A 22,102-nucleotide genomic window follows, 5' to 3' on the forward strand; every position below is an offset into this window, starting at 1 on the left:
AAAGGTACTGAAAATTACACTGCAGTGTCACACTGCAAGATGAAGTTGGCTCACATTTGAAGAGTGCTCATACTTCAGTGGCAAAGGACAATCCTTAAAAAATCTAAGCACAAAAAAGAAAATAACTTCTACTAGCTTCCCTGGCAAAACCCCCCCCCACCCCATCTCTTAAATGTAGTCACAGAAGGTGGTGTGTTTCATGTATTATTCAAGGGTGGTCCTTTGAATAACAGTATAGATTCCCCATTCCTCTCAGTTCCTGACAAGTAAATATGAATTTGAGAAGGGGTAATACAGACTAGAACTTAAACCAACTAGAAAATCATATGGAAAGTGCTAAGGTGACTCACAAGACCGCACTTTAAAAGGCTTTCAAAATACAGTGCTGGCCTGCAGTTTCCATCAGCATGCTCATCTTAGAAATATGTTAAAAATCATCTCTTTTCAGAATGGACAAATTTTAATCACCCTTTTCATCCTCTACAGGCAAATGTATGTACAATATGTATATAGCACTTCAGTAGTTTTATGTCATTTTATTTCTCTTTTATACGGCAGACTACCTTTAATGCCATCATTTATTACTGCCTTTAGAAGTGCCCTCCATCCTGATAAACTCATAATTTTCCTTAACACTCACTTTTGGAGCTGTCATCTGTTCTTTGATGAACTGTATGTATGTGAGTGGGTAAGTTGAGATGAGGAATGTTGTTTTCTTTGTTTGGGAAGGTTTTCAGTACAATTTAGTGAAGCATAATGAACTCATCAAAGGTAGACTTAGAGTTTCAAAAAGCTATACATCTAGTCTAAGCAAGTTGCCCTTGTCCTTGATTTCACTGTGTGGTCAATGAAGGAAAGCTGACATTTTTATGATGAGGACAAACTGCTTTTTAGAGGTGTCTCTCGCTCTAAGCCTTGGCATCCACTCATTAGAAGAAGCTTCAGCAGATGCTTAAATTCATCAGCATTAATTCAGCTAACTGTAGGAGGACTCTCATCCTACTTTATGAACTTCTATTTAGAATGTATAACTGCTTCCTATGTCTAGCTTGAGAATCAAATTTGAACTGAGGCTGAGGTTGTCTCTTTCATTTAATATCTTATTTTGTTAATAAGTTAATCAATTAGTGACACTTTAGAAGAGAGGGAGGGGAAATAACTAGTTACAAAATGTAGTCAGGAAGGTACCATGAGAACTATTAATTAATGGAATAAACTCCATTTTGAAGTCAGTCTAAGTCTGATGAATAAAATGTGCTTTTTCTGATAGATTTTAATGGTATTTGCCATACACTTCCAACTCTCCTCCTCCTCAGTTCATGATTAGAGAGAATAGATCTTTTAGAAGCATTTTTAATTGACTTCTAAATCCATAAGTGAGCTCTGTAATGAGCACATATATAAAACCTAATAACATTATTTGCCCTGCCTAGATAGAAACACATGGCAAAATGCATACTATCACTATTCCAGAGAAGACATATCTAAACTCTATGGCAGTGCCCTAGGAAGTGGTCCTTTAGTTAGCACTGAATGTGCACTATCTCTAGAACATGAAGCAATGTATCCCTGACAACATATCAACTCTGTGCTAGCTACTCCTTGGAGGAAAAGCTTATCAACTGAAATGTGCTGCTATGATAAGGCTGTTACACTGTTCTGGGAATCCAAACCATCTTCCACCTGTGCTGCGTTATGATGTATGTTTGTACAGCTTCAAGATTGCTCCTTTCACGAGAAGGCTATCTTATCTGTTTCATTTTCAAAACCAGTATCTGCTTTTAGGAGCAATTAACAATCTGAATAACTCTTGAACACTTTGGAGTGGGTTACTGGCATCTTCAAATCATGTCACCCAATTTCAAAAGCCCATCTCTGGATTTTCCTCTGTATTGAAACAAAAGGTTTTCTACAGCAAATATGCATATTAGTTATAAATGCTATGTAGCATGAACTGGTTTTGCCTTCTGTTATTAAGTGAAATTGTACCCTTCTCCCATTTTGCTCTCTTCTGCTCTCCTGAATTGATTATTCCCACTTCAGCTACACAAGTAACTGCATCACAGTGCAAACTGAAATATTAGGGTAGAAGTTGGAAGCAAGGCTACTGAGAAGTATTCAGATCACTACAGGAACTATAGCAGCTTCCATTTAAGTACCCAAACATAAGTTGGTAGAAGAATCACTATATAGCAACAAAGCAACAATGAGAGGCCCTCCAGGGACAGGACCAAGGTGCATACAGTAACAATCTGCTTTGTTTTATCACTGAAAAGTCTTCATGTCCATTTCTATTTCACCAGACATAAGGACAGCACAAAAATGATGAAATGGGGGGGAAAAAAGTGAGTCAATATGGGTTTAACTCCAACAAGAAAGAGATGCTAACAGATGGCTAAGAAAAATAAATGGATGTGTTTTTGGATGCTACACCAAAGATCTGATTTTTGTTATTTGTTTTTTAAAGTGTGAAAATTTTACAACTCTAATTATTTTTCAACGTATTAGGTTAACATAACAGAACTGGGTAAAATGTTCCTTTTTCATTAGTATTTTGGCTACAGGTAAGGATTGATTTATTTGTTTTTCCAAGGAACTCTTTCTATGGACTCTCTTTTTAATCTGTAAGTCAGCATAACATAAGCAGAGGCAAAAGAATACTCTATTACAAAATTTCACCTATGCAAATAAATTAAAACAATTTATCCTTAACTATCAAACAGTTCTTATACTAATTTCAAACTAAGAGCCATTCTACAGAGACAGACATAAAACCAGTGCATTTGAAGTGACCAACAACTATAGGTTAAAAATAAATTAACTGGAAAGAGTATTTCACTGTGGACTGCATCATCCCTGAGAACATAGTTAGCATCCCAGTAAAGTAATACATTTTCTAAAGAGCAATATAAAACTAAAGAGAGAAATAAAATTCTGTCAAGTTACATTTGTATTATGCTACCCTAAAAATAAATGTCTTAAGGGAAAAACAAAATAAAACAAACAAACCCCAAAACAATATGACAAACAGCACCAGAACTACTTCAAGCATTTGACTGGCAAATGATTTCACTCTCACCCACTGACAAAATTATGAATTTTACAAACCTGTTGAGAATTTCTCTCCACCTTTTGCATGAGACTATCCAAGCGCTGGGCAAAATTTTCAAGACGACTTTTCAGCTTTTGAGCCACCGCTTTATTTTTTACAGCTATAAGGAGGTCTTGGACAAGCAAGTTCAGCCTACCCATCGTTTGCCTTTTTATTTCCAGATCTCCTTTTAGAATCTGTTAAAAGTAACAGCAGAAAGAACAGTACTTATGCCTTATGCCCCCACACACTCATTTGACCAAACAAATAACAGTTCTGTTTAAATAAGAGATTGCCTGTGAAATTCCTATTTATGGCAATAATAATTTGCCCCGTATAACAAAAGCATGGAAATCAATGCTTTCTTTCATCTAAATGCATAATCAGTCACTGCTATATATAAAAATAGCACATACTGTGGTATTTTCTTCACAAAGATCCTAGTGCCATAAACCCACTTGCTGTGACAAGTTTTCCACCTTTAAAGGCAGGGCATCATTCTAGGCTGATCAGACCTACACTCCCTCCATGAAGATGATGCATAGCAGAGTATTTTCTGAAGAGTGAGGTAGAGCACATGTTGAAAAGGGTACATTTTATGTATAAAACTCTACAGGTAGAGTTATAAATGAATACGAATATCAGAATTTCACAACTTTTGAGGCCCTAGCTTTTTCAAGTTCAAAGAATGTATAACAGGTTTTGCTGTATGATATGTTCTTACTCATACATATGTCTTTGCATACAGATGTATTGTTTCACATATGATACATATACATCAATAGTATCAACAAATAAACTTTAAACATGAAATGTCCTTATTTTTTAAGACACCCTAATGTTATTTCAGTTGAGTTCAGTATTTACTGACTGAAGAGAGAATCAAAGAAAATGTCTCTGTACCAATTCTTTTCTTTATTTGCAAGGACATGAACCAATGTATTCTATCTATCTGAAACAATGTCCATTCCCAAATTATAAAACAGTTACTCTGTTAAACTACCTTGTGTGAGAGTGGGATAAAGCCATATGCATTTAGGCTTCTGAATAAGCAACTAGAACAGAATACAGAATTACCCAGGTTAGAAAAGACCAACCTATTATCCAATGCCATCTAATCAACTAAACCATGGCACCAAGTGCCTCATCCAGCCTTGTTTTAAATGCTTCCAGTGAGAGTGACTCCGCCACCCCCTTGGGCAGCCCATTCCAATGGCCAATCTCTCTTTCTGTGAAGAACTTCTTCCTAACATCCAGCCTAAACTTCCCCTGGAGCAGCTTGAGACTGTGTCATCTTGTTCTGTCACAGGTTGCCTGGGAGAAGAGACCGACCCTCACCTGGCTACAACCACCCTTCAGGTAGTTGTAGATGGCAATAAGGTCTCCCCTGAGCCTCCTCCTCTCCAGGCTAAACAACCCCAGCTCCTTCAGCTTCTCCTTGTAGGTCTTGTGCATCAGGCCCTTCACCAGATTTGTTGCCCTTCTCTGGATAACTTCGAGCAACTCAAGATCTTTCTTAAAATGATGGGCCCAGAACTGGACACATTATGCAAGGTTAACATACTCAAGGTCAACATAAACTAGGAGAATGAAAAATACATACAGCTAATTTACGTAGACTGTCCAGCATTTCATTTTGGTCTTTAAAGCCACTTGCATGAATTTTGTTCACAGCGTCTTCTTCCTCAGTAAGCCACTCATCAAAAAGGCACTAAAAGAAAATTGGAGAATGAGGCTTCAGTCAGGCCTTTCCTAGCACCACTTTAAAAAGAAATTTCCCATTTATAACTGCTAAAACTACTCACCTGTTCTTCTGCAAAGTGCTGCCACTTACGAAGAATATCTTGCAGAAGGAACCATCGGTCTTCTGTCCATCTGCAGATGGCTGCCCACCGTTTTCCAAAGTGCTAGAGAGAAACACATGACAGAGGTTTGTTTTGGTTTGGTTTTGCTGTTTTATTTTGGTGTTTTTTTTTTTTTCCAATCTGATTTTCCTATGGCCTTACAAATGTTTGTGAAAACACTTTCTTAATTCACTTATCACAGTAGTAAGTCCTGAAAATATTTTGCATGTTCACACTGAACATGGATCTTACCACTGTTTTATATAAAACCAAAATAGAATAGGATAAGCATTAGAGCCAAATCCAGAGCCTTTTGATACTAATCTACAGACACAAGTTCCTCTTAAGTCTCCAGTACTAAGACCTCAAAAGCCCCTCAGTTTCAAAACTTTACAATGCCCAAAACATAACTACTTGAACCACAAGTTCAAAAATATGATCAAAGAATAAAATATGAATCTGGCTCTTGACTTGCACCATCAGTGCAGTTGAGCTAACTTCTTTACGTCTTTTAAAATACTGCAGTGGCAACACCCCCCACACCTTGTAAACTAATACATGAACACAAATCCCCCTGAGGTTTTCTAGATAGCTATGGCATATGCTACTACATACATTTTAAAATTACACAAAACCCTCTCCCCCTTATCTTAGTTGAAATTATTTTCTTTTTTTACTAGCCTTTACTGAAAAATGCCTAAGACAGAGGATAAGACCTAATACTGCTGTGATGGTACAACATGCTATAAAACTTTCCTTGTTGCAACAATTTATAGTTGTTTAAATACCCCTGAGCTCATATGCAAATTATTCAGATGCTTCAAAGCAAAAACCTTTTAAAATCTGTAACATATTCTGTACTAATCTGTTCTTTTATTTAATCTACTTCAAAAGCACGTCTTAAAAAAAACCTAAACTTCTTGACACCCATCCCTCAGATACTTATAAACATTTATTAAATCCTCTCTTTGTCTTCTCTTCTCCAGACTAAAGAGCCTCAGGTCTCTCAGCCTCTCATCACAGGGCAGTGCTCCACTCCCTTAATCATCCTGGTAGCTCTCCATTGGACTCTCTCGAGTATGTCCCTGTCCCTGCTGAACTGGGGAGCTCAGAACTGGAGGCAATATTCCAGGTGTGACCTCACCAGGGCAAAGCAGAGGAGGAGGAGAACCTCCTTCCATCTGTTGGACACATTCCTCTTAATGTACCCCAGGATACAGTTGGCCCTCTTGGCCACAAGGGCACATTGCTGTCAATGTTGCAAGTCTGTTAGTGTTTAAGAGGAATTTGGACAATGCCTTTGACAACATATTTTACCTTGGGCAGCCCAGAATTGGTCAGGCAGTTAGATTAGATGGTCATTGAAGGTCCCATTCAACTCAAATTGTCCTATTCTATTTATTAACGTTCCTCACTTATTTTGACATATATTTTTTTTACAAGAACTACCCATATATCATCTTAAAATCAAAAGATAATATCCTGAATGATATGAATATATAATAGCCAGTGTAAATTATACTCTCAGCTACTTTCCCTCAGCAGGGGAAAAAGCCATCAAGAAGCATTTGATAAATTTAATGCAGATCTCCTTCTACCACAGACCTCCACCCCTGAAGCCTGGGGAGGGCTCTAATTTGAGCTAGCTCACAAGAGTCCTTAAGGGACCTTGTCTGCAGGGTATAATTAGAGAAAAAGCTACCTGTGTTCCTGGATTCTGTGTGCTATCCAGACACTTCTCTGAGCTGAAGGTAATTTTGCATATTTTTGTTGAGAAATTAGTCAGACTACAGCAACAGATTTGCTCCTATAGCCCTTTAATTTTGCTTCACTAAATACAGATTTGAGCCTTACTCGACAGCTGCCTCTTGGTAAATCTCTGGGCTGAGTTAATGGGAATCTAGGAGTCATAAATCTGAACAGTCAGTTTTCATCAGGAGCGTGAACAGAGGGCCTCACAACATGCCACACACAAATATGTCAAGTAATCAATGCAATGCTAAAGAGGTTTTAAAATTCACACTCACCTAGGCTAGCTGTAATCTCTAAGACTACCCTGGGGCAACAGCTGTTTGTAAGAGACGCACAGTAATTGTGTTTACTTTTATTTTTCCAAGCAAGGTTAAGTCTTCTATGGGTAATTTGTTTCAGGGCCACTTTTGACTTCTATGCCATTAACTGCCTCTTAAATAGCTTATCTGTGGGGTTTATTTTTTTTTCATAGACCATAAATCTTCAGAGCTTCTATAATGTTCACATGAAGCCAGTGTAGATTCTTGTCATCCTGTTGAGAACTAAAACCTGTAAATTATCTTTTTAGTTGCTGTTGTTGTTGTTGTTTTTAAAATGTTTTATGCAGATACATGCATAAATATATGCATTATATACATATATATATATGAAAATATTTCAGGAACAACCATCTCAAAAAGGTCTTAAAAAACAAAGGCATAACTGAATTGCACCTGGTTGGAAAATACAGTCTTGACTATTACACAGCAGAAATTTCTACTCTCTTCCAAATGTGATCCTGACCAGTATCTCACACAGGCAGTCTTATTAAGCTCTTCTGTTTGACAGAGTATGCTCTTCTTGTGTTCTGCTTTTAAAAGTCAGACTGGCAGATACATAATCAAGCTTGGAACTTTGCTCCATTGTGCTTTTTGTCAAGGACTCTAAGGGTTGTGCCTGCCAATACATTGTTTCTTCTGTGCTAACAAGAAGTTTTCAAGTGAAGGGAAAAAACCAAAAATAAATCAAAACAATCTCTCTGTACACTCAATAAAGGAGATGTAACATTTTGCTAGCAGTAGGTGGACTACGGTAGCTCAGTTCTGGGCATAAAAGTACAAAAGTTTGTACAACTCAATATCCTATAGCTTTACATCTGTTGTTTGCAGTTTGTTTGTTTGTTTGTTTTCTCCTTGGGGCTTGTTTGCTTGTTTGTTTTTATTATCTGTAATATTACTACATACTCTGTGACTTCTAGAGGAATGGGATTATTGAAGTTTTCTTTCAGATTCTTCTCTAAGGCAGTGCAATTTAAGGAAGGAACTGAACAGCAGTTGCACTATTCCACATTACCTCAGCTCTGTTCAGAGCATTCCTGAGTTGCCCAGTACAGTTCCTCAGGAACTGCCACTCAAGGCAGCACACTTCCAAGGAATATATTTTCTAAATGACAGTAATAATTTGGCATACTTTATCCCAATAATAAGTGCCTTCTCTACTAGTACACTTATAAATGGTGTATTTCTGTTGTATTCCATTCCCAGTCACCTTTGTTTGTTATTATTTCTTTAACAGGGTAAAAGTATTGCAGTAATGTCTGAGTTCTTTTTCAGCTTGGATTCCAATATGTGCTAGCCACAGAAGTTGTATGGGATGTAAATGCTACCTTTGCAACCAGTGCAATAATAAGGGGATGCAGCTCTATCACCTAATGTTCTCCTAATAGTTCAGATACCTTTCTGAAGATAAGAAAATAAATTAAATGCATGATAAGACACCAAGCTTTCACTTTTTTCTGATGCTATTTAAAAATCTTAGTTGTACATCTTCTAATTCATGAAGTACAATAAATAACAAAATTAACAAATAATTTTCCCCTTTTTTGTCATGTTTTACCACAGGCCTCTTTGAAGAACCTATTGTTTGCCAGCATAGAATGGTGTCCTGGATGCACCTGTTCCCATTCTTTCTTTTTTTCTATTTAATTTATTTTTTCTTCCTCTTCCACCCCAGTTATTTTCCTAGTTTAGTTTAACTTCTGGAACCATATGCTTGCAAGGGATCTGGTTTATTCCACTGAATAGAACACAAGGAGCTGGCAAGAAATTCAGGAAGATTAAGACTGTCTTGAGCAGGTATATCACAATTACAACACCTAAGATGAATTTAAAAGGAAGTAATAATCAGCAGATCAGTAGAGGCTGCATTGTTACCTTGGCTGGCTTGTGCTCCCTGGGTGTCTAAGCAGTTGCAGTAAAGAAAACTGAGGCTTGGTTTTGAAGTGACAGTGCTCAGCATCTTAGGCGAATGTACTACATATTGATTAATGTTAGCAGCAAAATAAGCTAGACTCAAGACAGTACACAAATATCTGTTTGTGCTACATCTGTACCTTTGAGCTGAATGTATTGATATCTTCTCTAGAGAAATCTCAGACTTTAATGATTCAAAAATGAGAAATAATTTTATTGTCTTGAGTAATGATGAAAAAAAAAAGTAGTTTCTGCTTTCCAAACAAGAACAAGAGAAGGAATCTTGTTTTCAATTTCAAAATACTTGCATTTATCCATCTACACAAAAATAACATCCTATAGAAATATTGAAGATCTTCCTCAGAAATATTTCCTTGGATATACCCAATGCTCCTAATAGCTCCTCTTCAACTTTGTTAACATTTAGTGCCACCAACAGCTTTTTCTCCAAGAGGCAGAAGCCTAGTCATTACCTGAAGCTGCTCTTCCAGTGCAGCAGTAGCTCTGTCTCCACTGTTTTCATCCACCACCACTACCATATGGGTCAGAGAGTTCACCTTGACTTGTTCTTGCTCCAAATCGTCTTGAAATGCCTAAAATTAAAGCATATGACAGGAAAACAGCTATCACTACAGAATGTGTACATATCAATAGCCTGCAAATTTTAAATAGCCAATGGATTAGATTTTGTACTTCATATGAACATATTTTAGTTTTTCAAAAGTTGTAAAAAAACAAAAACAAACAACTACATAAAATTACAGATTTTCATTAAAAACCTGCATATCATCTCGAGCTTGGCACTGCTACAACATCAATAACACAGGATGAAACTGCTCAGGAGATTAACTCAAGATTAGGAAATACAGTCAGAACTCTTGTTTCTTTTATTGCAGAAACCAGGAAAATACTTTCTTGCTCATTTAACTTTGGTAGTCATTTCCAGCCACAAGATGCAACAAAACAGAACAATTTTTTGCTGAGAAATAGTAAACTGCTAAAAGTGAAGGAATTTTGCTGAAATCTGCACAAATTGATATTTGAATTGATAAATGAATTTGTCCACAATTCCCTAGGCTTCATATAATAGATCAAATCAATTGTTCCTTCCTTCCTTACACTGCACAGAAAAGTGCAATGGAAAGTTTAGACATATTCACTCTTCAGGTGATGGCTTACAGCATATGCACTGGATATTTTAACTACATGTCTTTAAACTGCATGAAAGATGGCATTTCTGCTTTGCTATCATTTGTTAGAAAAGCCAAAATCAGCTCAGCTTCTGCCAGGTGCTAGGGAACTGAATCAGATGTATTTATGTATTTGCTCCTTCCTTTGCTGAGATACAGCAAGAGGACAGGCAACAAAGAGAGAAGGAGAACTCTCTGAAGAAGTTTGGTACTGCGAAGGCAAGGCATAGAGAAGGCAATATTCAATTTCTTTCCTGTCATGGGCTCAGCTGAATCTGCAGATGAACATTCACTACCATGCTGCTGTCATGTCAGCTTCAAAATGAAAGTGCTGCATAGAGTGAAATATGGGGCTTGAAATTCAGATCGTAGCATGAGAGACTTCCTATTCTAGGTGTTGCTTCCACCTTCTGGATTCAGGGTGCTGGTCTTCTCTGTTGTGCTGGCTACTGTGTGCATGGGTCAAGGGAACTGTTTTATCACTGGTTACTGCTGCTGCTTCTGCTTTTTACTGTGCTTTTTTGCAAATAGGCTGAGGTAATTGTACATTGTATCATTTACAGTAAACTTTTTCTCTCAATCCAGAGGGTTTTTTTGTTTGTCCATTTAATTGTTGTTGGTTTTGTTGGTGTTTGTTTCCTGTTTTGTTTGTTTGGTTGTATTTTTCCTGTTACTTTCCCTCCCATCTCTGTGGGGAGAGGGGGGAGCTTGTGACAACAGGCTTTGTTAACCCCGGACAGTTGCATAACTTCTGTTACTTGTCTCCACCTTTTAAATCAGTATATAAATAACTAAATACATATTTTTAACTCACAATAACTAACCATTGGTTTAGATTACTGAGTTTTGTACTGTGTTCCTTCAATAAAACTTGAAAGAACTAATCCCTCACCCTGTTCCCCTGAAAAAAATTTAAGGTATCCAATACCATATCCTGACTCAAGATCTTTTTAGGTCTCTATAACTAACTTCAAGCCCACGGAAGAATGTCAGAAACCAAAGTCCTGGATTGTGTCTTGAACAGTTCAGCAGAATGTACTCTAGTGATTGGCCTTTTCGAGTAATTCACTTTGGTATGATGAATAAGCCCTTGCTGAAGGTTAGGTCATACATTTTAAACCTCTTACTTTTCTTTGAGAACTTTAAAATGAAACGTGATGGGGCTATAAGCAATAGAAGAATAATTCACAGACTAGCCTAGTTTAAAGGCATAAATTCCTTACTCTAACATATTTCAGAGTTTTAATTCCTTCATAAGCATAACCTTTGAGCCAACATATTTATAAGAATGCTAGTTTTACTGACATTCATGCCTGTAATTACCATTTGCTTCAGAGAATTAAACTATAAAGCAATTCTTGAGTAGAGTGACATACGCCAACATGTTAGAGCAATGCCCAGAATTCAGACTTCTCAACATTTTATGACCAAATACTTGACCAAGGAAGAGGAGGCAGAGCTCTCATGAATCAGACCATACAACATAGCTTGTTTCCCCCAGGTTTAATTCCCCTTTTCATCCATACAACAATAAATACAGTGCTGTGTACGCCTACAGCCAATGAGAAGGTGACTTATTTCCTGATTCATGGGTGTCTCAGAGATAGCATGCCAGAACAAAACCAGATTTAGTAATGCTCTGCAAGTGCAGGAGTGGAGGGCACTTTGGAAGTGGGAGTCCAGCAAATAGTAGGAAAGACTTGAGAATTCAGGGAACTGATGAAAGCAGAAAGCCTTTCTGATTTTCTAATCATCACACAGATTCAATTTGCCTTGAGCTAAAAGGCTGTTCCTTGTACCTGAAGTGTCTATTTTTATCATGAATTCACTGTTGTCACAATTGTTTGTGTACAGAAGCTTGCTGAAACAGGGATTTACTGAGGCCAGTCTTAAGCACGCTTTGTTCAGATGATTTACACTGAAATTTCTAACAAGTTCACCTGAGCTCATAGGGAAAGCAAATTTTGAGTGACTTAAAATGTAACATGGACATAGATATTAATTCACGAGGATAGCAACAATAGAAACTAATAAAAGTCTACAGTTCCTTTAATTACTATTCATCTGTATCAACATGTGTGACTCTGACATAATCTATTTCAAAATACCTACTGAGGCCACTCAAGTAGCCAAAGACAAATCCACTCCTGATATTTGAGCAGTTAAGGAGTGTCTCACTTTACCTTTGCAATTAATTTGAAGTACTGAAAAATGCTAATGCTAAAAATTTTCCATAGTTTCCAGTAAAAAATACAATTACCTAAGCAGCTTAGATTTTTTTGGGTTTAGGATAGATAATGAAACTATAAAATTAGCTAACTACAAATTGCATAATAATAATGTGGAATAATAAAGTCAGATTTTTTTTTTTTAAGTTAATGAAATAATAAAATTTGGCAACTATAAATTGAATAATAATAATGTGGAATAATCAAGTCAGCTCAATTAAAAGTACCTTTTTGCTGAAATATAATATTTCTAACACAGTATTCTGCTTAGACAGCTCCGTAGTCCTTAGATGTTTATTGGAAAGCAGCTTTATCCCTTGATAAAATTCTAAACAGATACTTTCAAGAGCAGACAAAATACATAAAATACTGGTGCAAAGACCAATAATTCTTTACTGAGATATTTGACTATTACCCTAAAATATGTTGATTATGCCAGATTTCTTATCAGAACTGTCTGCCTTATCAATGACATAAAAAACATTTAACACTTTATTTCAGTCTACTCAGAAGTGGTTTTGCATTCTGAAGGCAATGACCTCATTTAATAGCGAACTAAGCAGCATTCTGGGAAGAATGTATTGTGCTTTCTTTAGTCTCAGTCATGGATGTCATTGTCAATACACATTGTTGAACGATTCCATTTTTATTTTTCTCGTTATATGACCCAGCAGAAAAAAACAAACAACCCTAAAGTGTTATTTTGATACATTATTAGAGAAAAATGTAGAATTATAGAGATCAGATACATGGAAATTATAAGCTAAAGGGGGATAAATAGGTTGAAAAGTCATTACTAATGAACTGTCAAAGAGGGAAAGTAAAAATGATAAAGGGAGAGGGAGATGGGATGATAACAAACCAAATCCATTATCTTTGCTGAAGTCTGTCTAATTTGAAATTATCATTGCACTCTATACCTTCTAGCTTCTGGTTCCTTCTATTAATGTATACAACATTGTTCCTCAGATGCCCAGAGTCATGTGAGATTACAAAAAGTTATGAGGATCATGTTGTGTTTTGTTGTAATTTTTATTTCCTTATTTAATAATGACAAAATAACTATGCTATTAAAATTACATTGGTATAGCTCTTGCTATAGATGGTAGTTTTGCTGCATACAATCACCAAACTGTCAGGGTTGGAAGAGACCTCAAAGATCATCCAGTTCCAACCCCTTTGTCATGGGCAGGGCCACCTTACACTAGATCAGATTGTTCAGAGCTTCATATAGTCTGGCCGTGAAAACTTCCAGGGATGGGGCTTGTAACAGTTCCCTGGGCAACCAGTTCCAGATATATAATAAAATCACCTGAAACTTTCATGCAATACTCAAAAGAATGTAAAACATCTTGTTCTTTGACTTATTCATAAGACAAACTATACATGCATAGAATTTTAACTGAAGCTAAAACCAAAACCTTTTCTTTCCACTTTATTAGCTAAATAATTTCTTATATAGAAAACAGATCTGAAAAATAACAAATAAATAATGTTGAGTAACTCATCAAACAAAGAATGAAGAAGTAGCATGTGGAAGAAAAAGATTTCTGTATGTCTTTACCTAGAATATTCAAATACAAGATAAACACCATTTTACTCAATATTAGAAACAGTATAGATTGCCTAAATAAAAGGACTATATTTTGCATTGGTATTCAAAACCAAAATGCATAGAAATAAGAACAAATCTATTCAATTAGTGCTCATATAATCAAAATGTTTCAGGGTTTGTTTGTTGTTTCTTTTTCTCTAGTTAGCATTTCACAATGACCTGCTCTTTTAAAAAAGAATAACATTTAATGTTATAATATGTTCTTAGCTAGCAAACCCACAAGCTGAAATGCATTGTCTCATAGGGTAAGAACAGTTAGTACAAACAGTGGCAGTAGGCACAGAATTTGTATTCTTTAACAGAACTCCTTAATCAGAATACAGAAAAAAAATCTAACACAGAAGTCTACCACACAGTCTTTTGCAGCTTTTGATTTATCTTAAAAAAAACCACCCAAAACCCAACAAACACAAAAAAAAAACAAAACAACAAACAACAGTAAAGGCTGGTTTCACTTTGAATTGGTATTTGAGATGATCTGCTCTCCAGAGATTAAACTGACACTGCCACAGGATATCATCTGTCAAATCCTGAACTCAAGGTACTATGAAACTGAACTGCTTTGAATAACCAATGTAGAAACATTAACTAGTTATTACACAGTAAATCTCCATGACCTCACGAATTATTGTTTTCCAATACTTTTCTGTGTCACCTTATCATCATCAGCAGCATTTGTCAAGGATACATATACATTTTTAAAAGTTTAGTTCATATGAAGCTAGACAACTCAATCCAGTAAATTAAACAAAGCTTTCACAAATTATACATTGTCTCTCTTTTAAATTCTTAAATGTTCCAGTTAAAGAATTACCCTCATGGAATGTGGAAAAAATTCCACCAAATTCTCTCAAACATTCATAGAATCAGTAAGGTTGGAAAAGACCTCAGAGATCATCAAGTCCAACTTGTCACCGAGATCTTATGACTACTAAACCATGGCACCAAGTGCCACGTCCAATCCCCTCTTGAACACCTCCAGGGATGGTGACTCCACCACCTCCCTGGGCAGCACATTCCAATGACAAAGGACTCTCTCAGTGAAGAACTTTCTCCTCACCTCCAGCCTAAACTTCCCCTGGTGCAACTTGAGACTGTGTCTTCTTGTTCTGGTGCTGGTTGCCTGAGAGAAGACACCAAGCCCCTCCTGACTACAACCTCCCTTCAGGTAGTTGTAGATAGCAATAAGGTCTCCCCTGAGCCTCCTCTTCTCCAGGCTAAACAACCCCAGCTCCCTCAGCCTCTCCTCACAGGACCTGTGCTCAAAGCAACTCACTAGCTTTGTTGCCTTTCTCTGGACATGTTCAAGTATCTCAATGTCTTTCTTAAATTGAGGTCAAGGTCCCTCTGGAGAGCCCTTCTACCCTCTAACAGATCAACACCTGCTCCCAACTTGGTGTAATCTGCAAATTTACTGATAACTGACTCAATCCCCTCATCCAGATCACCAATAAAGATATTGAACAGGATGGGGCCCAGAACTGATCCCTGGGGGACACACCACTAGTGACTGTCTGTGAGCTGGATGTGGCACCTTTCACCACCACTCTCTGGGCACGGCCTTCCAGCCAGTTCCTAACCCAGCGCAGAGTGCTGCTGTCCAAGCCACAGGCTGACAGTTTCTTATTTTTAATTAATTAATTAAATTAAAAATACATTATTAAAAAGTACTTTTCACAGTTAGAAACTAGAAGCTATTTTATAGTGCTGTTCAATTACATATGCAGAGTCACAGTAGATTATGAAGTCTAATTAGCACTACTGTACCACTGCTACTAGAGAAAGAAAGGGAGAAAAGGCAAGGTGACATGCAAAAAGAAAACAACGGTTTTAAAAAAATCTGATATATTCTTGCACTGTGTAATGAAAGGATGTTACAGTTGTCTTGAATATTCTGGTATGTTGTTTATCTTATAAAAAAATAAATTATGTCCTTTCAAATCAGGATAGATGTCATAGTTGTCATAATACAACTCTACAAAAGCCCAGTAACTATACAAAACAATATTAACCCAAGATTTCATGTCATTGTGCTATGTTCTAATGACAGGATTGGAGTGTTCACAATGACAAAAACTCAGTTTGGTTTTGATGCCTTTGGAAGCATACCTTATGTTCTTCTACTTGACGCTTTAGGTCCTCTAGATCTGGACCTAAGGGGTCCAAATCAATTTTTTTTGTCCTTTCTTCTGTTTTTGTCAGCCAGTCAGCTAACTGGGCTAGCTGTTGATTCTGAAGATCCATTAGGATTTTATGCAAACTGTAAAAGAAAGAAATAATAATTTCAATTTATACAAGAAAGAAAACAAGACGCAGAAATATCTCTCCTGTATACTTGTATATGATTTTGATGAAACTATATCTCAACACAGAATAAAAAACTTCAACAGGTAACTGAAAATGTGATGGAACATTTGAACATACTGGTTTGAAACTCTTAAAATCTGAGTACTTGATACCACTTGCATATATCAGCCAAGGACTACTAACAGTAGTAGGAGTAACTATAGGAAGATGGCCCAAATCAGAGTTTCTCAAAAGAGAGGTGGTAATGGCAAGAAAATGTGAAAGGCAGTCTGGGAAATGAAAGAAGAGTTCAAGCAGTGATCAAAGATATCCTAAGAAGGATGTATACATGAAGATAATCTGATGAAGACCAGTGAATACAGGACAAAGGAAGAAACTGTAGGCAAACCCTTAGGCAAGCCAACTGTATAGAAATCCACACTTGCAAGTAAATTATAAAACAAAATAAAAGTTTGATTTGAAATAAGGTTTTAGTTACACCTGTTTCTGAAATGGTACCTCAGTGGCCCCAGATGGTACTGAGAGAGTATTGGATGTTATGCCTAGAGCTCTGTGATGCTATGTTACTTTCTAAAAATGATAATAATTCTTAAAGACTCCAGCAAGCAGTTCTTGGAAGTAAAGGACCAAAGAAAACAAGTCACAGGATCCTGAGGGTCTTTTCCAAACCTGAATGTTTCTGTGATTCTGTGAACAACTATATGCAGTAACTGAAACTTCATCAGAACTAGAAACACTGAAGAAAGAAAATGGTTCTAAGAAATGGGAAAGACTCTGTTAGTTCCAGTCTCTAAATAGTAGATACCAAACAGTAATGTTTTCCTGTATTATCTGCCTCAAGATTTTATTTCTATGAAGAAAATGTTACAGATCTTCATCACGTATTATGATTTCAGGTGTGTTTTTTCTGTGTGTGGTGGGGTGGTGGTTGTTTTTTTAAACTTGAAAACATGCATTAATTATTGATCAAAATGACCAGAAGATACATGTAGAATCCACTCTAATCACTCACTTTCTTTATGGACAGAGGAAGATGATACTCTACTGTATTACAATCCATGGTTTACAAGGGATTAGCAATTTCAGCTCTAACTCAGTCCTCCTTCACTTTCAAGTGTACATTTTACTGTCTAACATGGTATTCTAAGCTAAATTATTACAAAAAATTAGATACAATGCTTCATTCTAGAGGTATATTTTTAGCAATAATTATATAGAAAATGTGCTAAGAATTTAATAAAGCCAAGATAAAAATAATTATTATATTGACTACAATGTACAAGATACAAATAATTATTATACTGATTATTGATATTATTCTGTAGAAGCTTTAAAAAGAATTAATTACAAAAGATCATTTAGCTGTAGTTGATTCTTAAGCAAAAGAAAGTTTTTTAAATTTCTTCCCATTCTCCAGGTGCTACCTGATTTTCAAATTACTTCTAAAAATGTCTGATAGAGGTTTTAGCACTTACTTATATATCCCTCAGGAGATTATCATGAGCATTGTTTATAGTATGGCACTTGTAAATTTCAAATACTAATGAATTGAATATGTTTTATTAGTTGTGGAATTCTCCATAAAGTGCTAAATTGCATTAAGGTTTCCCCTCCAGTGGTATATTTACCACTCTGAGAAGCTTTACTATAGAGAATCCTATTTGAGAAAGCACAGAAGGAAGAAATAGAAAAAAAAAACCCAACCAACCAGGCCTTTTGCCTTCAGCATGCTAATGCATTGCTTGCTAGAAGAGTGAAATACTTTCACCATATAGTGAATACAAGGGAAATCCAATTTGCGCTGCCTTTATGCAAAGGCAGTGCTGTGTTCCAAACTTACTCTAATGTTCAGACCTCCTAAATCATCCTTTCACTTACATAGTATCTTTTACCAGCATATCTTTCTCCTTTGTTGATCACTTGGTTTAGTTTTTCTGCGCTGTAAACAGTACAAAGTTTTGTTACTTTTCCTATTACCATTACAACAAAGGGCAGGAAGCCTTGCTGTTCTCATCTTAACAAAACCCATCTCTACTCAGATAAACATGTCATTGTTGCCTGAAAGACCAGATTACAGCAATGTGCTCAAAAGATTTTGCTTTAAGCTGAAGCAGAAGATAGATCCTGAGAGTTTTAACTGTATAGAATAACCCAGAAATAAATTACACTGTGGTAAGGAAGCTGTTCATAATCTAAACTTAACTGAATGCAACACACTTTTATAAGAACTTAAATAGTAGCACAATATTTTCTGTGAAGACCTTATCATTTTATGTCTTTTGCTGATTTTATACTACCCAAATATGACATGCTTCAGAAAATACTAGACCATTTGGTTCCCCAAGCAATGACCTATATATATAGCTGCATCTGGGAGATAAGGTTAACAAATGGTGTCAAAGGATATTTTAGAAGATAAAGTACCACTCATAAGGGTGATTTCATGTGTTGATTCAAATGAAAATAAACATGGCAAACAAAACCTGCCTACAGTAAAGCACCACCAAGTTTTCTCAGCAAGAAAATATTAAAGTTGTAGGAAGTTAAGCTGAAAGACCTGAAACCCATTGAAGATTTTATAGAATGCAAACAGAGATTAAAAAAAGTCAGTATTTGGTAGCAAGCTGAAAAGAAAACAAATGTTTGCAATAGTCAAGAATACATTGGAAAAAAAAAAGAAAAAAAAAAAAAGAGAGCAATGTTATGTAACTGCTAAAAGTCACAGCTTACTCTTTTATACTGTAGGCAGTTCTGGTCCCACTCAAATCCAAAAAGATAAGGTAGACCTGGAAAATGCTCAAAGAGCAAACCAAGTCACCAAATATAAGTATTTATAGAGGGACTAAGGAAGATATACAGGGTGGATCATCACTTCTAACAAAGTAACTGGAGGGAATCACTTAAGCTACTAGTGATAAAGAAAAAGATGTCAATCCTCAAAAATGTAGCATTCGTATTGGACAAAAAGCTTGTGGAACTCAGTGCTAAAGGATGTCATAGACACTAACAGGTTCAAGGGGATAGTAAATAAATAGATGGAAGAACAGAAAAGGAAAAAGAAAAAAGAGAGAGATCAACAGCTGGTTAGCAAATATGCAAAACTAAAGTTACCTCAGGAGAGTTCTATGGAGAGCTTTATAACATAAGACAGGAAGTATTAGATCAGAGCAATGACTCACAGAGCCCAGCATTTGGTTTTCAGAGCAATGGACCCATGTAGCCTAATATTTGATTGTTATCAATGACAAAAGAAGATGGCTGGGAGATCATGTATCTTTCCTACAGCTTGTATTTTCCTGTTCTATGACTGTGAGCACACTGGTCTAGACCATTGATCTTACTAATGGAGATATTCAGCTTTTACTAAAATCACATTTGCAAAAGGAGTTACCCTCCAATGTACTAAAAGAACATACAGAGGAGTTTCTCACTTAGTATGCATTTTACTGATTCACAGCTTGCGTGGGGTTGGAAAGGACCTTCAAAGGCCATCTTGTTCAACCTCTTGCAGTCAGCAGGGATACCTTCAAGTAGATCAGGCTGCCCAGGGCCACATCAAAACTAATCTTGAATGGCTCCAGGGACGGGGCCGCACCTCTGGACAAACTGTTCCTGTATTTCTCCTCATTATAAAGAAGTTCTTCCTTATATCCAACATAAATCTACCCTGCTCCAGTTTAAACCCATGGCCCTCATCCTATCACTACAAGCCTTTCTATGTAGTCTTTGCCCAGCCTTTCTGTAGGTCCCCTTCAGATACTGAAATATAGCTTTAAGACCTTCCTGGATATTTCTTTTATCTAGGCTGAACAGTCACAATTCTTTCAGCCTGTTCATTGGTATTTTTTATAAGAGTAAAGGCAGAATGAGGACCTAGTTCAAATGTCCCAAAAAGCCGCCAGGGACCTCAGATTCAGGAAGTTTCCTGTCCATAGCAGAGGGGATGGAACTCAATGATTTTCAAGGTTCTTGCAATCCAAAATGTTCTATGATTCTATGAGTTTTCAGTAATGAATACTGTTTGTCTATAATGCAGCTCCTACTGACATCAATAAATTTTAAAATTTCCTCTGGATTTGACAGTATGATAGTTGGCAACCACCAACAATGGTCACCTTTATGGAAAGCCCAGTAGGTGTACTAAACTCTTCATGACAAAGTAAAGCCCAGTCACATGAGTGTGAAACAGGTATTATATCAAGCAGGGATTAGAAGTAGCCACATCAAAAAAACAAAAAAAAAAAAAAAGAAGGAAAAAAAAAAGAAGCAAAAAAAAAAAAAAGAAGAGATGACGAGAAAAAGAAAAATAATTGTGACAGATCACATAGCATACATTTTCTTAAGGTAAGGTAGACAACTCACACCAAAAACACCTTCCAAAAATTTCTTGGTTTAACCACTCTTTATGTTGCAAAATAAATTACTTCACTATGGCACAATCACAAGCTCCTACCTTTATGAAGTTTCTTCTACCAGTGTGTAAATCAAAATTTCAATGTTAGATATAGAAATCTGAAAAATCTTCAAAGACTAATATGACTAATAAAAAAAGAGTATTTTTCTAATTTCGCATAGTATTTCTACTTTAAGCTCTTGGATTTGCCCTTTGAATAGTGTAATTTGTCCTCAGATAAAGGCATGGCAGTATTTCCTGGAAAGTTAAGCTCCCACTTACTATTTTCATGGGATTATCTTTTACACTGCCTAAAGATTTAATCTCTCTTCCTTCTTTATCTTGGTAAAGATTCTTTCCTTTGTAGAGGAATATTGTGTGATAGTTGTTGATACAATAATAATCATTAAAAAAAGATAGGTTATATAAATTTTGGCTAAGGTGTTACTAGTTTCCAAGTTCTTTACACCTGCTGGTTTGTGCAGCTTCCAGTTGCAAAACAGTATGCAAGCTTGAAAGTTACTACACAGCAAATTTCAGGTTAAAAAAGATCTAACTTTTTGTTCTTACAGTGCAGCAAAAATAAAAAAAATCCAACTCTTGCTTATGTCCAGAATTGTTTCAGTAAAACTCTCTAGATTACTTTACCTGAAATATTACTTACTTGCTTTGCTTTTCCATACTTGCTACCCTGAGACTTTCCCATCGAGAATTAAGTAGATTCATTTGTTCTTGAATTTCATTTTCTTCATCTTCTGAAAGTTTTCCAGATGCTAGAAGTTGACTTCCAACTTGCAAAACATTGCCAACACGTCCTTGGTGAGCTGTTAACTCCATCATGAAACCCTGACAATAAAAATAAAATCCAGTTTTAAGTTTGATTCTTCAGAATTAAACAGACCTGGAGAGATACCTTCAATTCCACCACTTTCAAAACATGAAATTCAACTTCACTTTTTATTTTTTTCAACCCCTCTTCCCAAACCTTGTAAACCAAACCAGAAATAAACACTTTTACTTTTTTCACAGGGCAAAAAGTTGCATAGTCTAGTGAAGAAATGGCTGAGGGGAGATGTTCTTGCTCTCTGCAAATACCTGAAAGGAAGCTGCAGCAAGGAAGAAATTAGATGAGCAAGAGGTAATGTCCTCCAGCTGCACCAGGATCATTTAGGTAAGATAATAGGAAAAAATTATACTGGGAAAAATTTCTTCACCAATGGGTTATCAAGCACTGGAACAACTTCCCCAGAGAAGTTGTAGAATCACCATCCCTGCAGGTATTTAAAACACATGTAGATACAGTGCTAAGGGACAAGGTTTAATGGTGAAGGTAACAGTATTAGGTTTAAATTTTTCCAATCAAATTGAAAAAAAAAACCAACAAAAAACACCACCAACCATCCCAACCCCCCAAAAAAAACAGACCCAAAAAACCCACAACTAAACCAAAC

At 36.3% G+C, this 22,102-nt stretch overlaps 1 protein-coding gene across 6 annotated transcripts in view; it reads right to left on the minus strand.

Annotated features, from left to right (window-relative positions):
• The window catches only part of DMD (dystrophin), a 1,125,431-nt gene that overhangs the window by 717,865 nt on the left and 385,464 nt on the right, over nt 1-22,102 (minus strand). For 5 of the 6 annotated variants that reach the window (XM_054165808.1, XM_054165807.1, XM_054165806.1 and 2 more), the window contains exons 1-4: nt 9,392-9,507; nt 4,897-4,998; nt 4,695-4,802; nt 3,109-3,288 (exon numbers count right to left, since the gene is read on the minus strand). In XM_054165808.1, coding sequence (XP_054021783.1) covers nt 3,109-3,288; nt 4,695-4,802; nt 4,897-4,998; nt 9,392-9,457 — 456 coding nt within the window. In that variant the 5' untranslated portion in view covers nt 9,458-9,507. Of the gene's footprint in view, nt 1-3,108; nt 3,289-4,694; nt 4,803-4,896; nt 4,999-9,391; nt 9,512-16,060; nt 16,212-21,315; nt 21,498-22,102 lie in introns of those variants that run through there. The other variant, XM_054165818.1, reaches the window with a different exon arrangement.

Source organism: Dryobates pubescens, chromosome 12, assembly GCF_014839835.1.
Source record: "Dryobates pubescens isolate bDryPub1 chromosome 12, bDryPub1.pri, whole genome shotgun sequence".
Lineage (NCBI taxonomy): Eukaryota > Metazoa > Chordata > Aves > Piciformes > Picidae > Dryobates > Dryobates pubescens.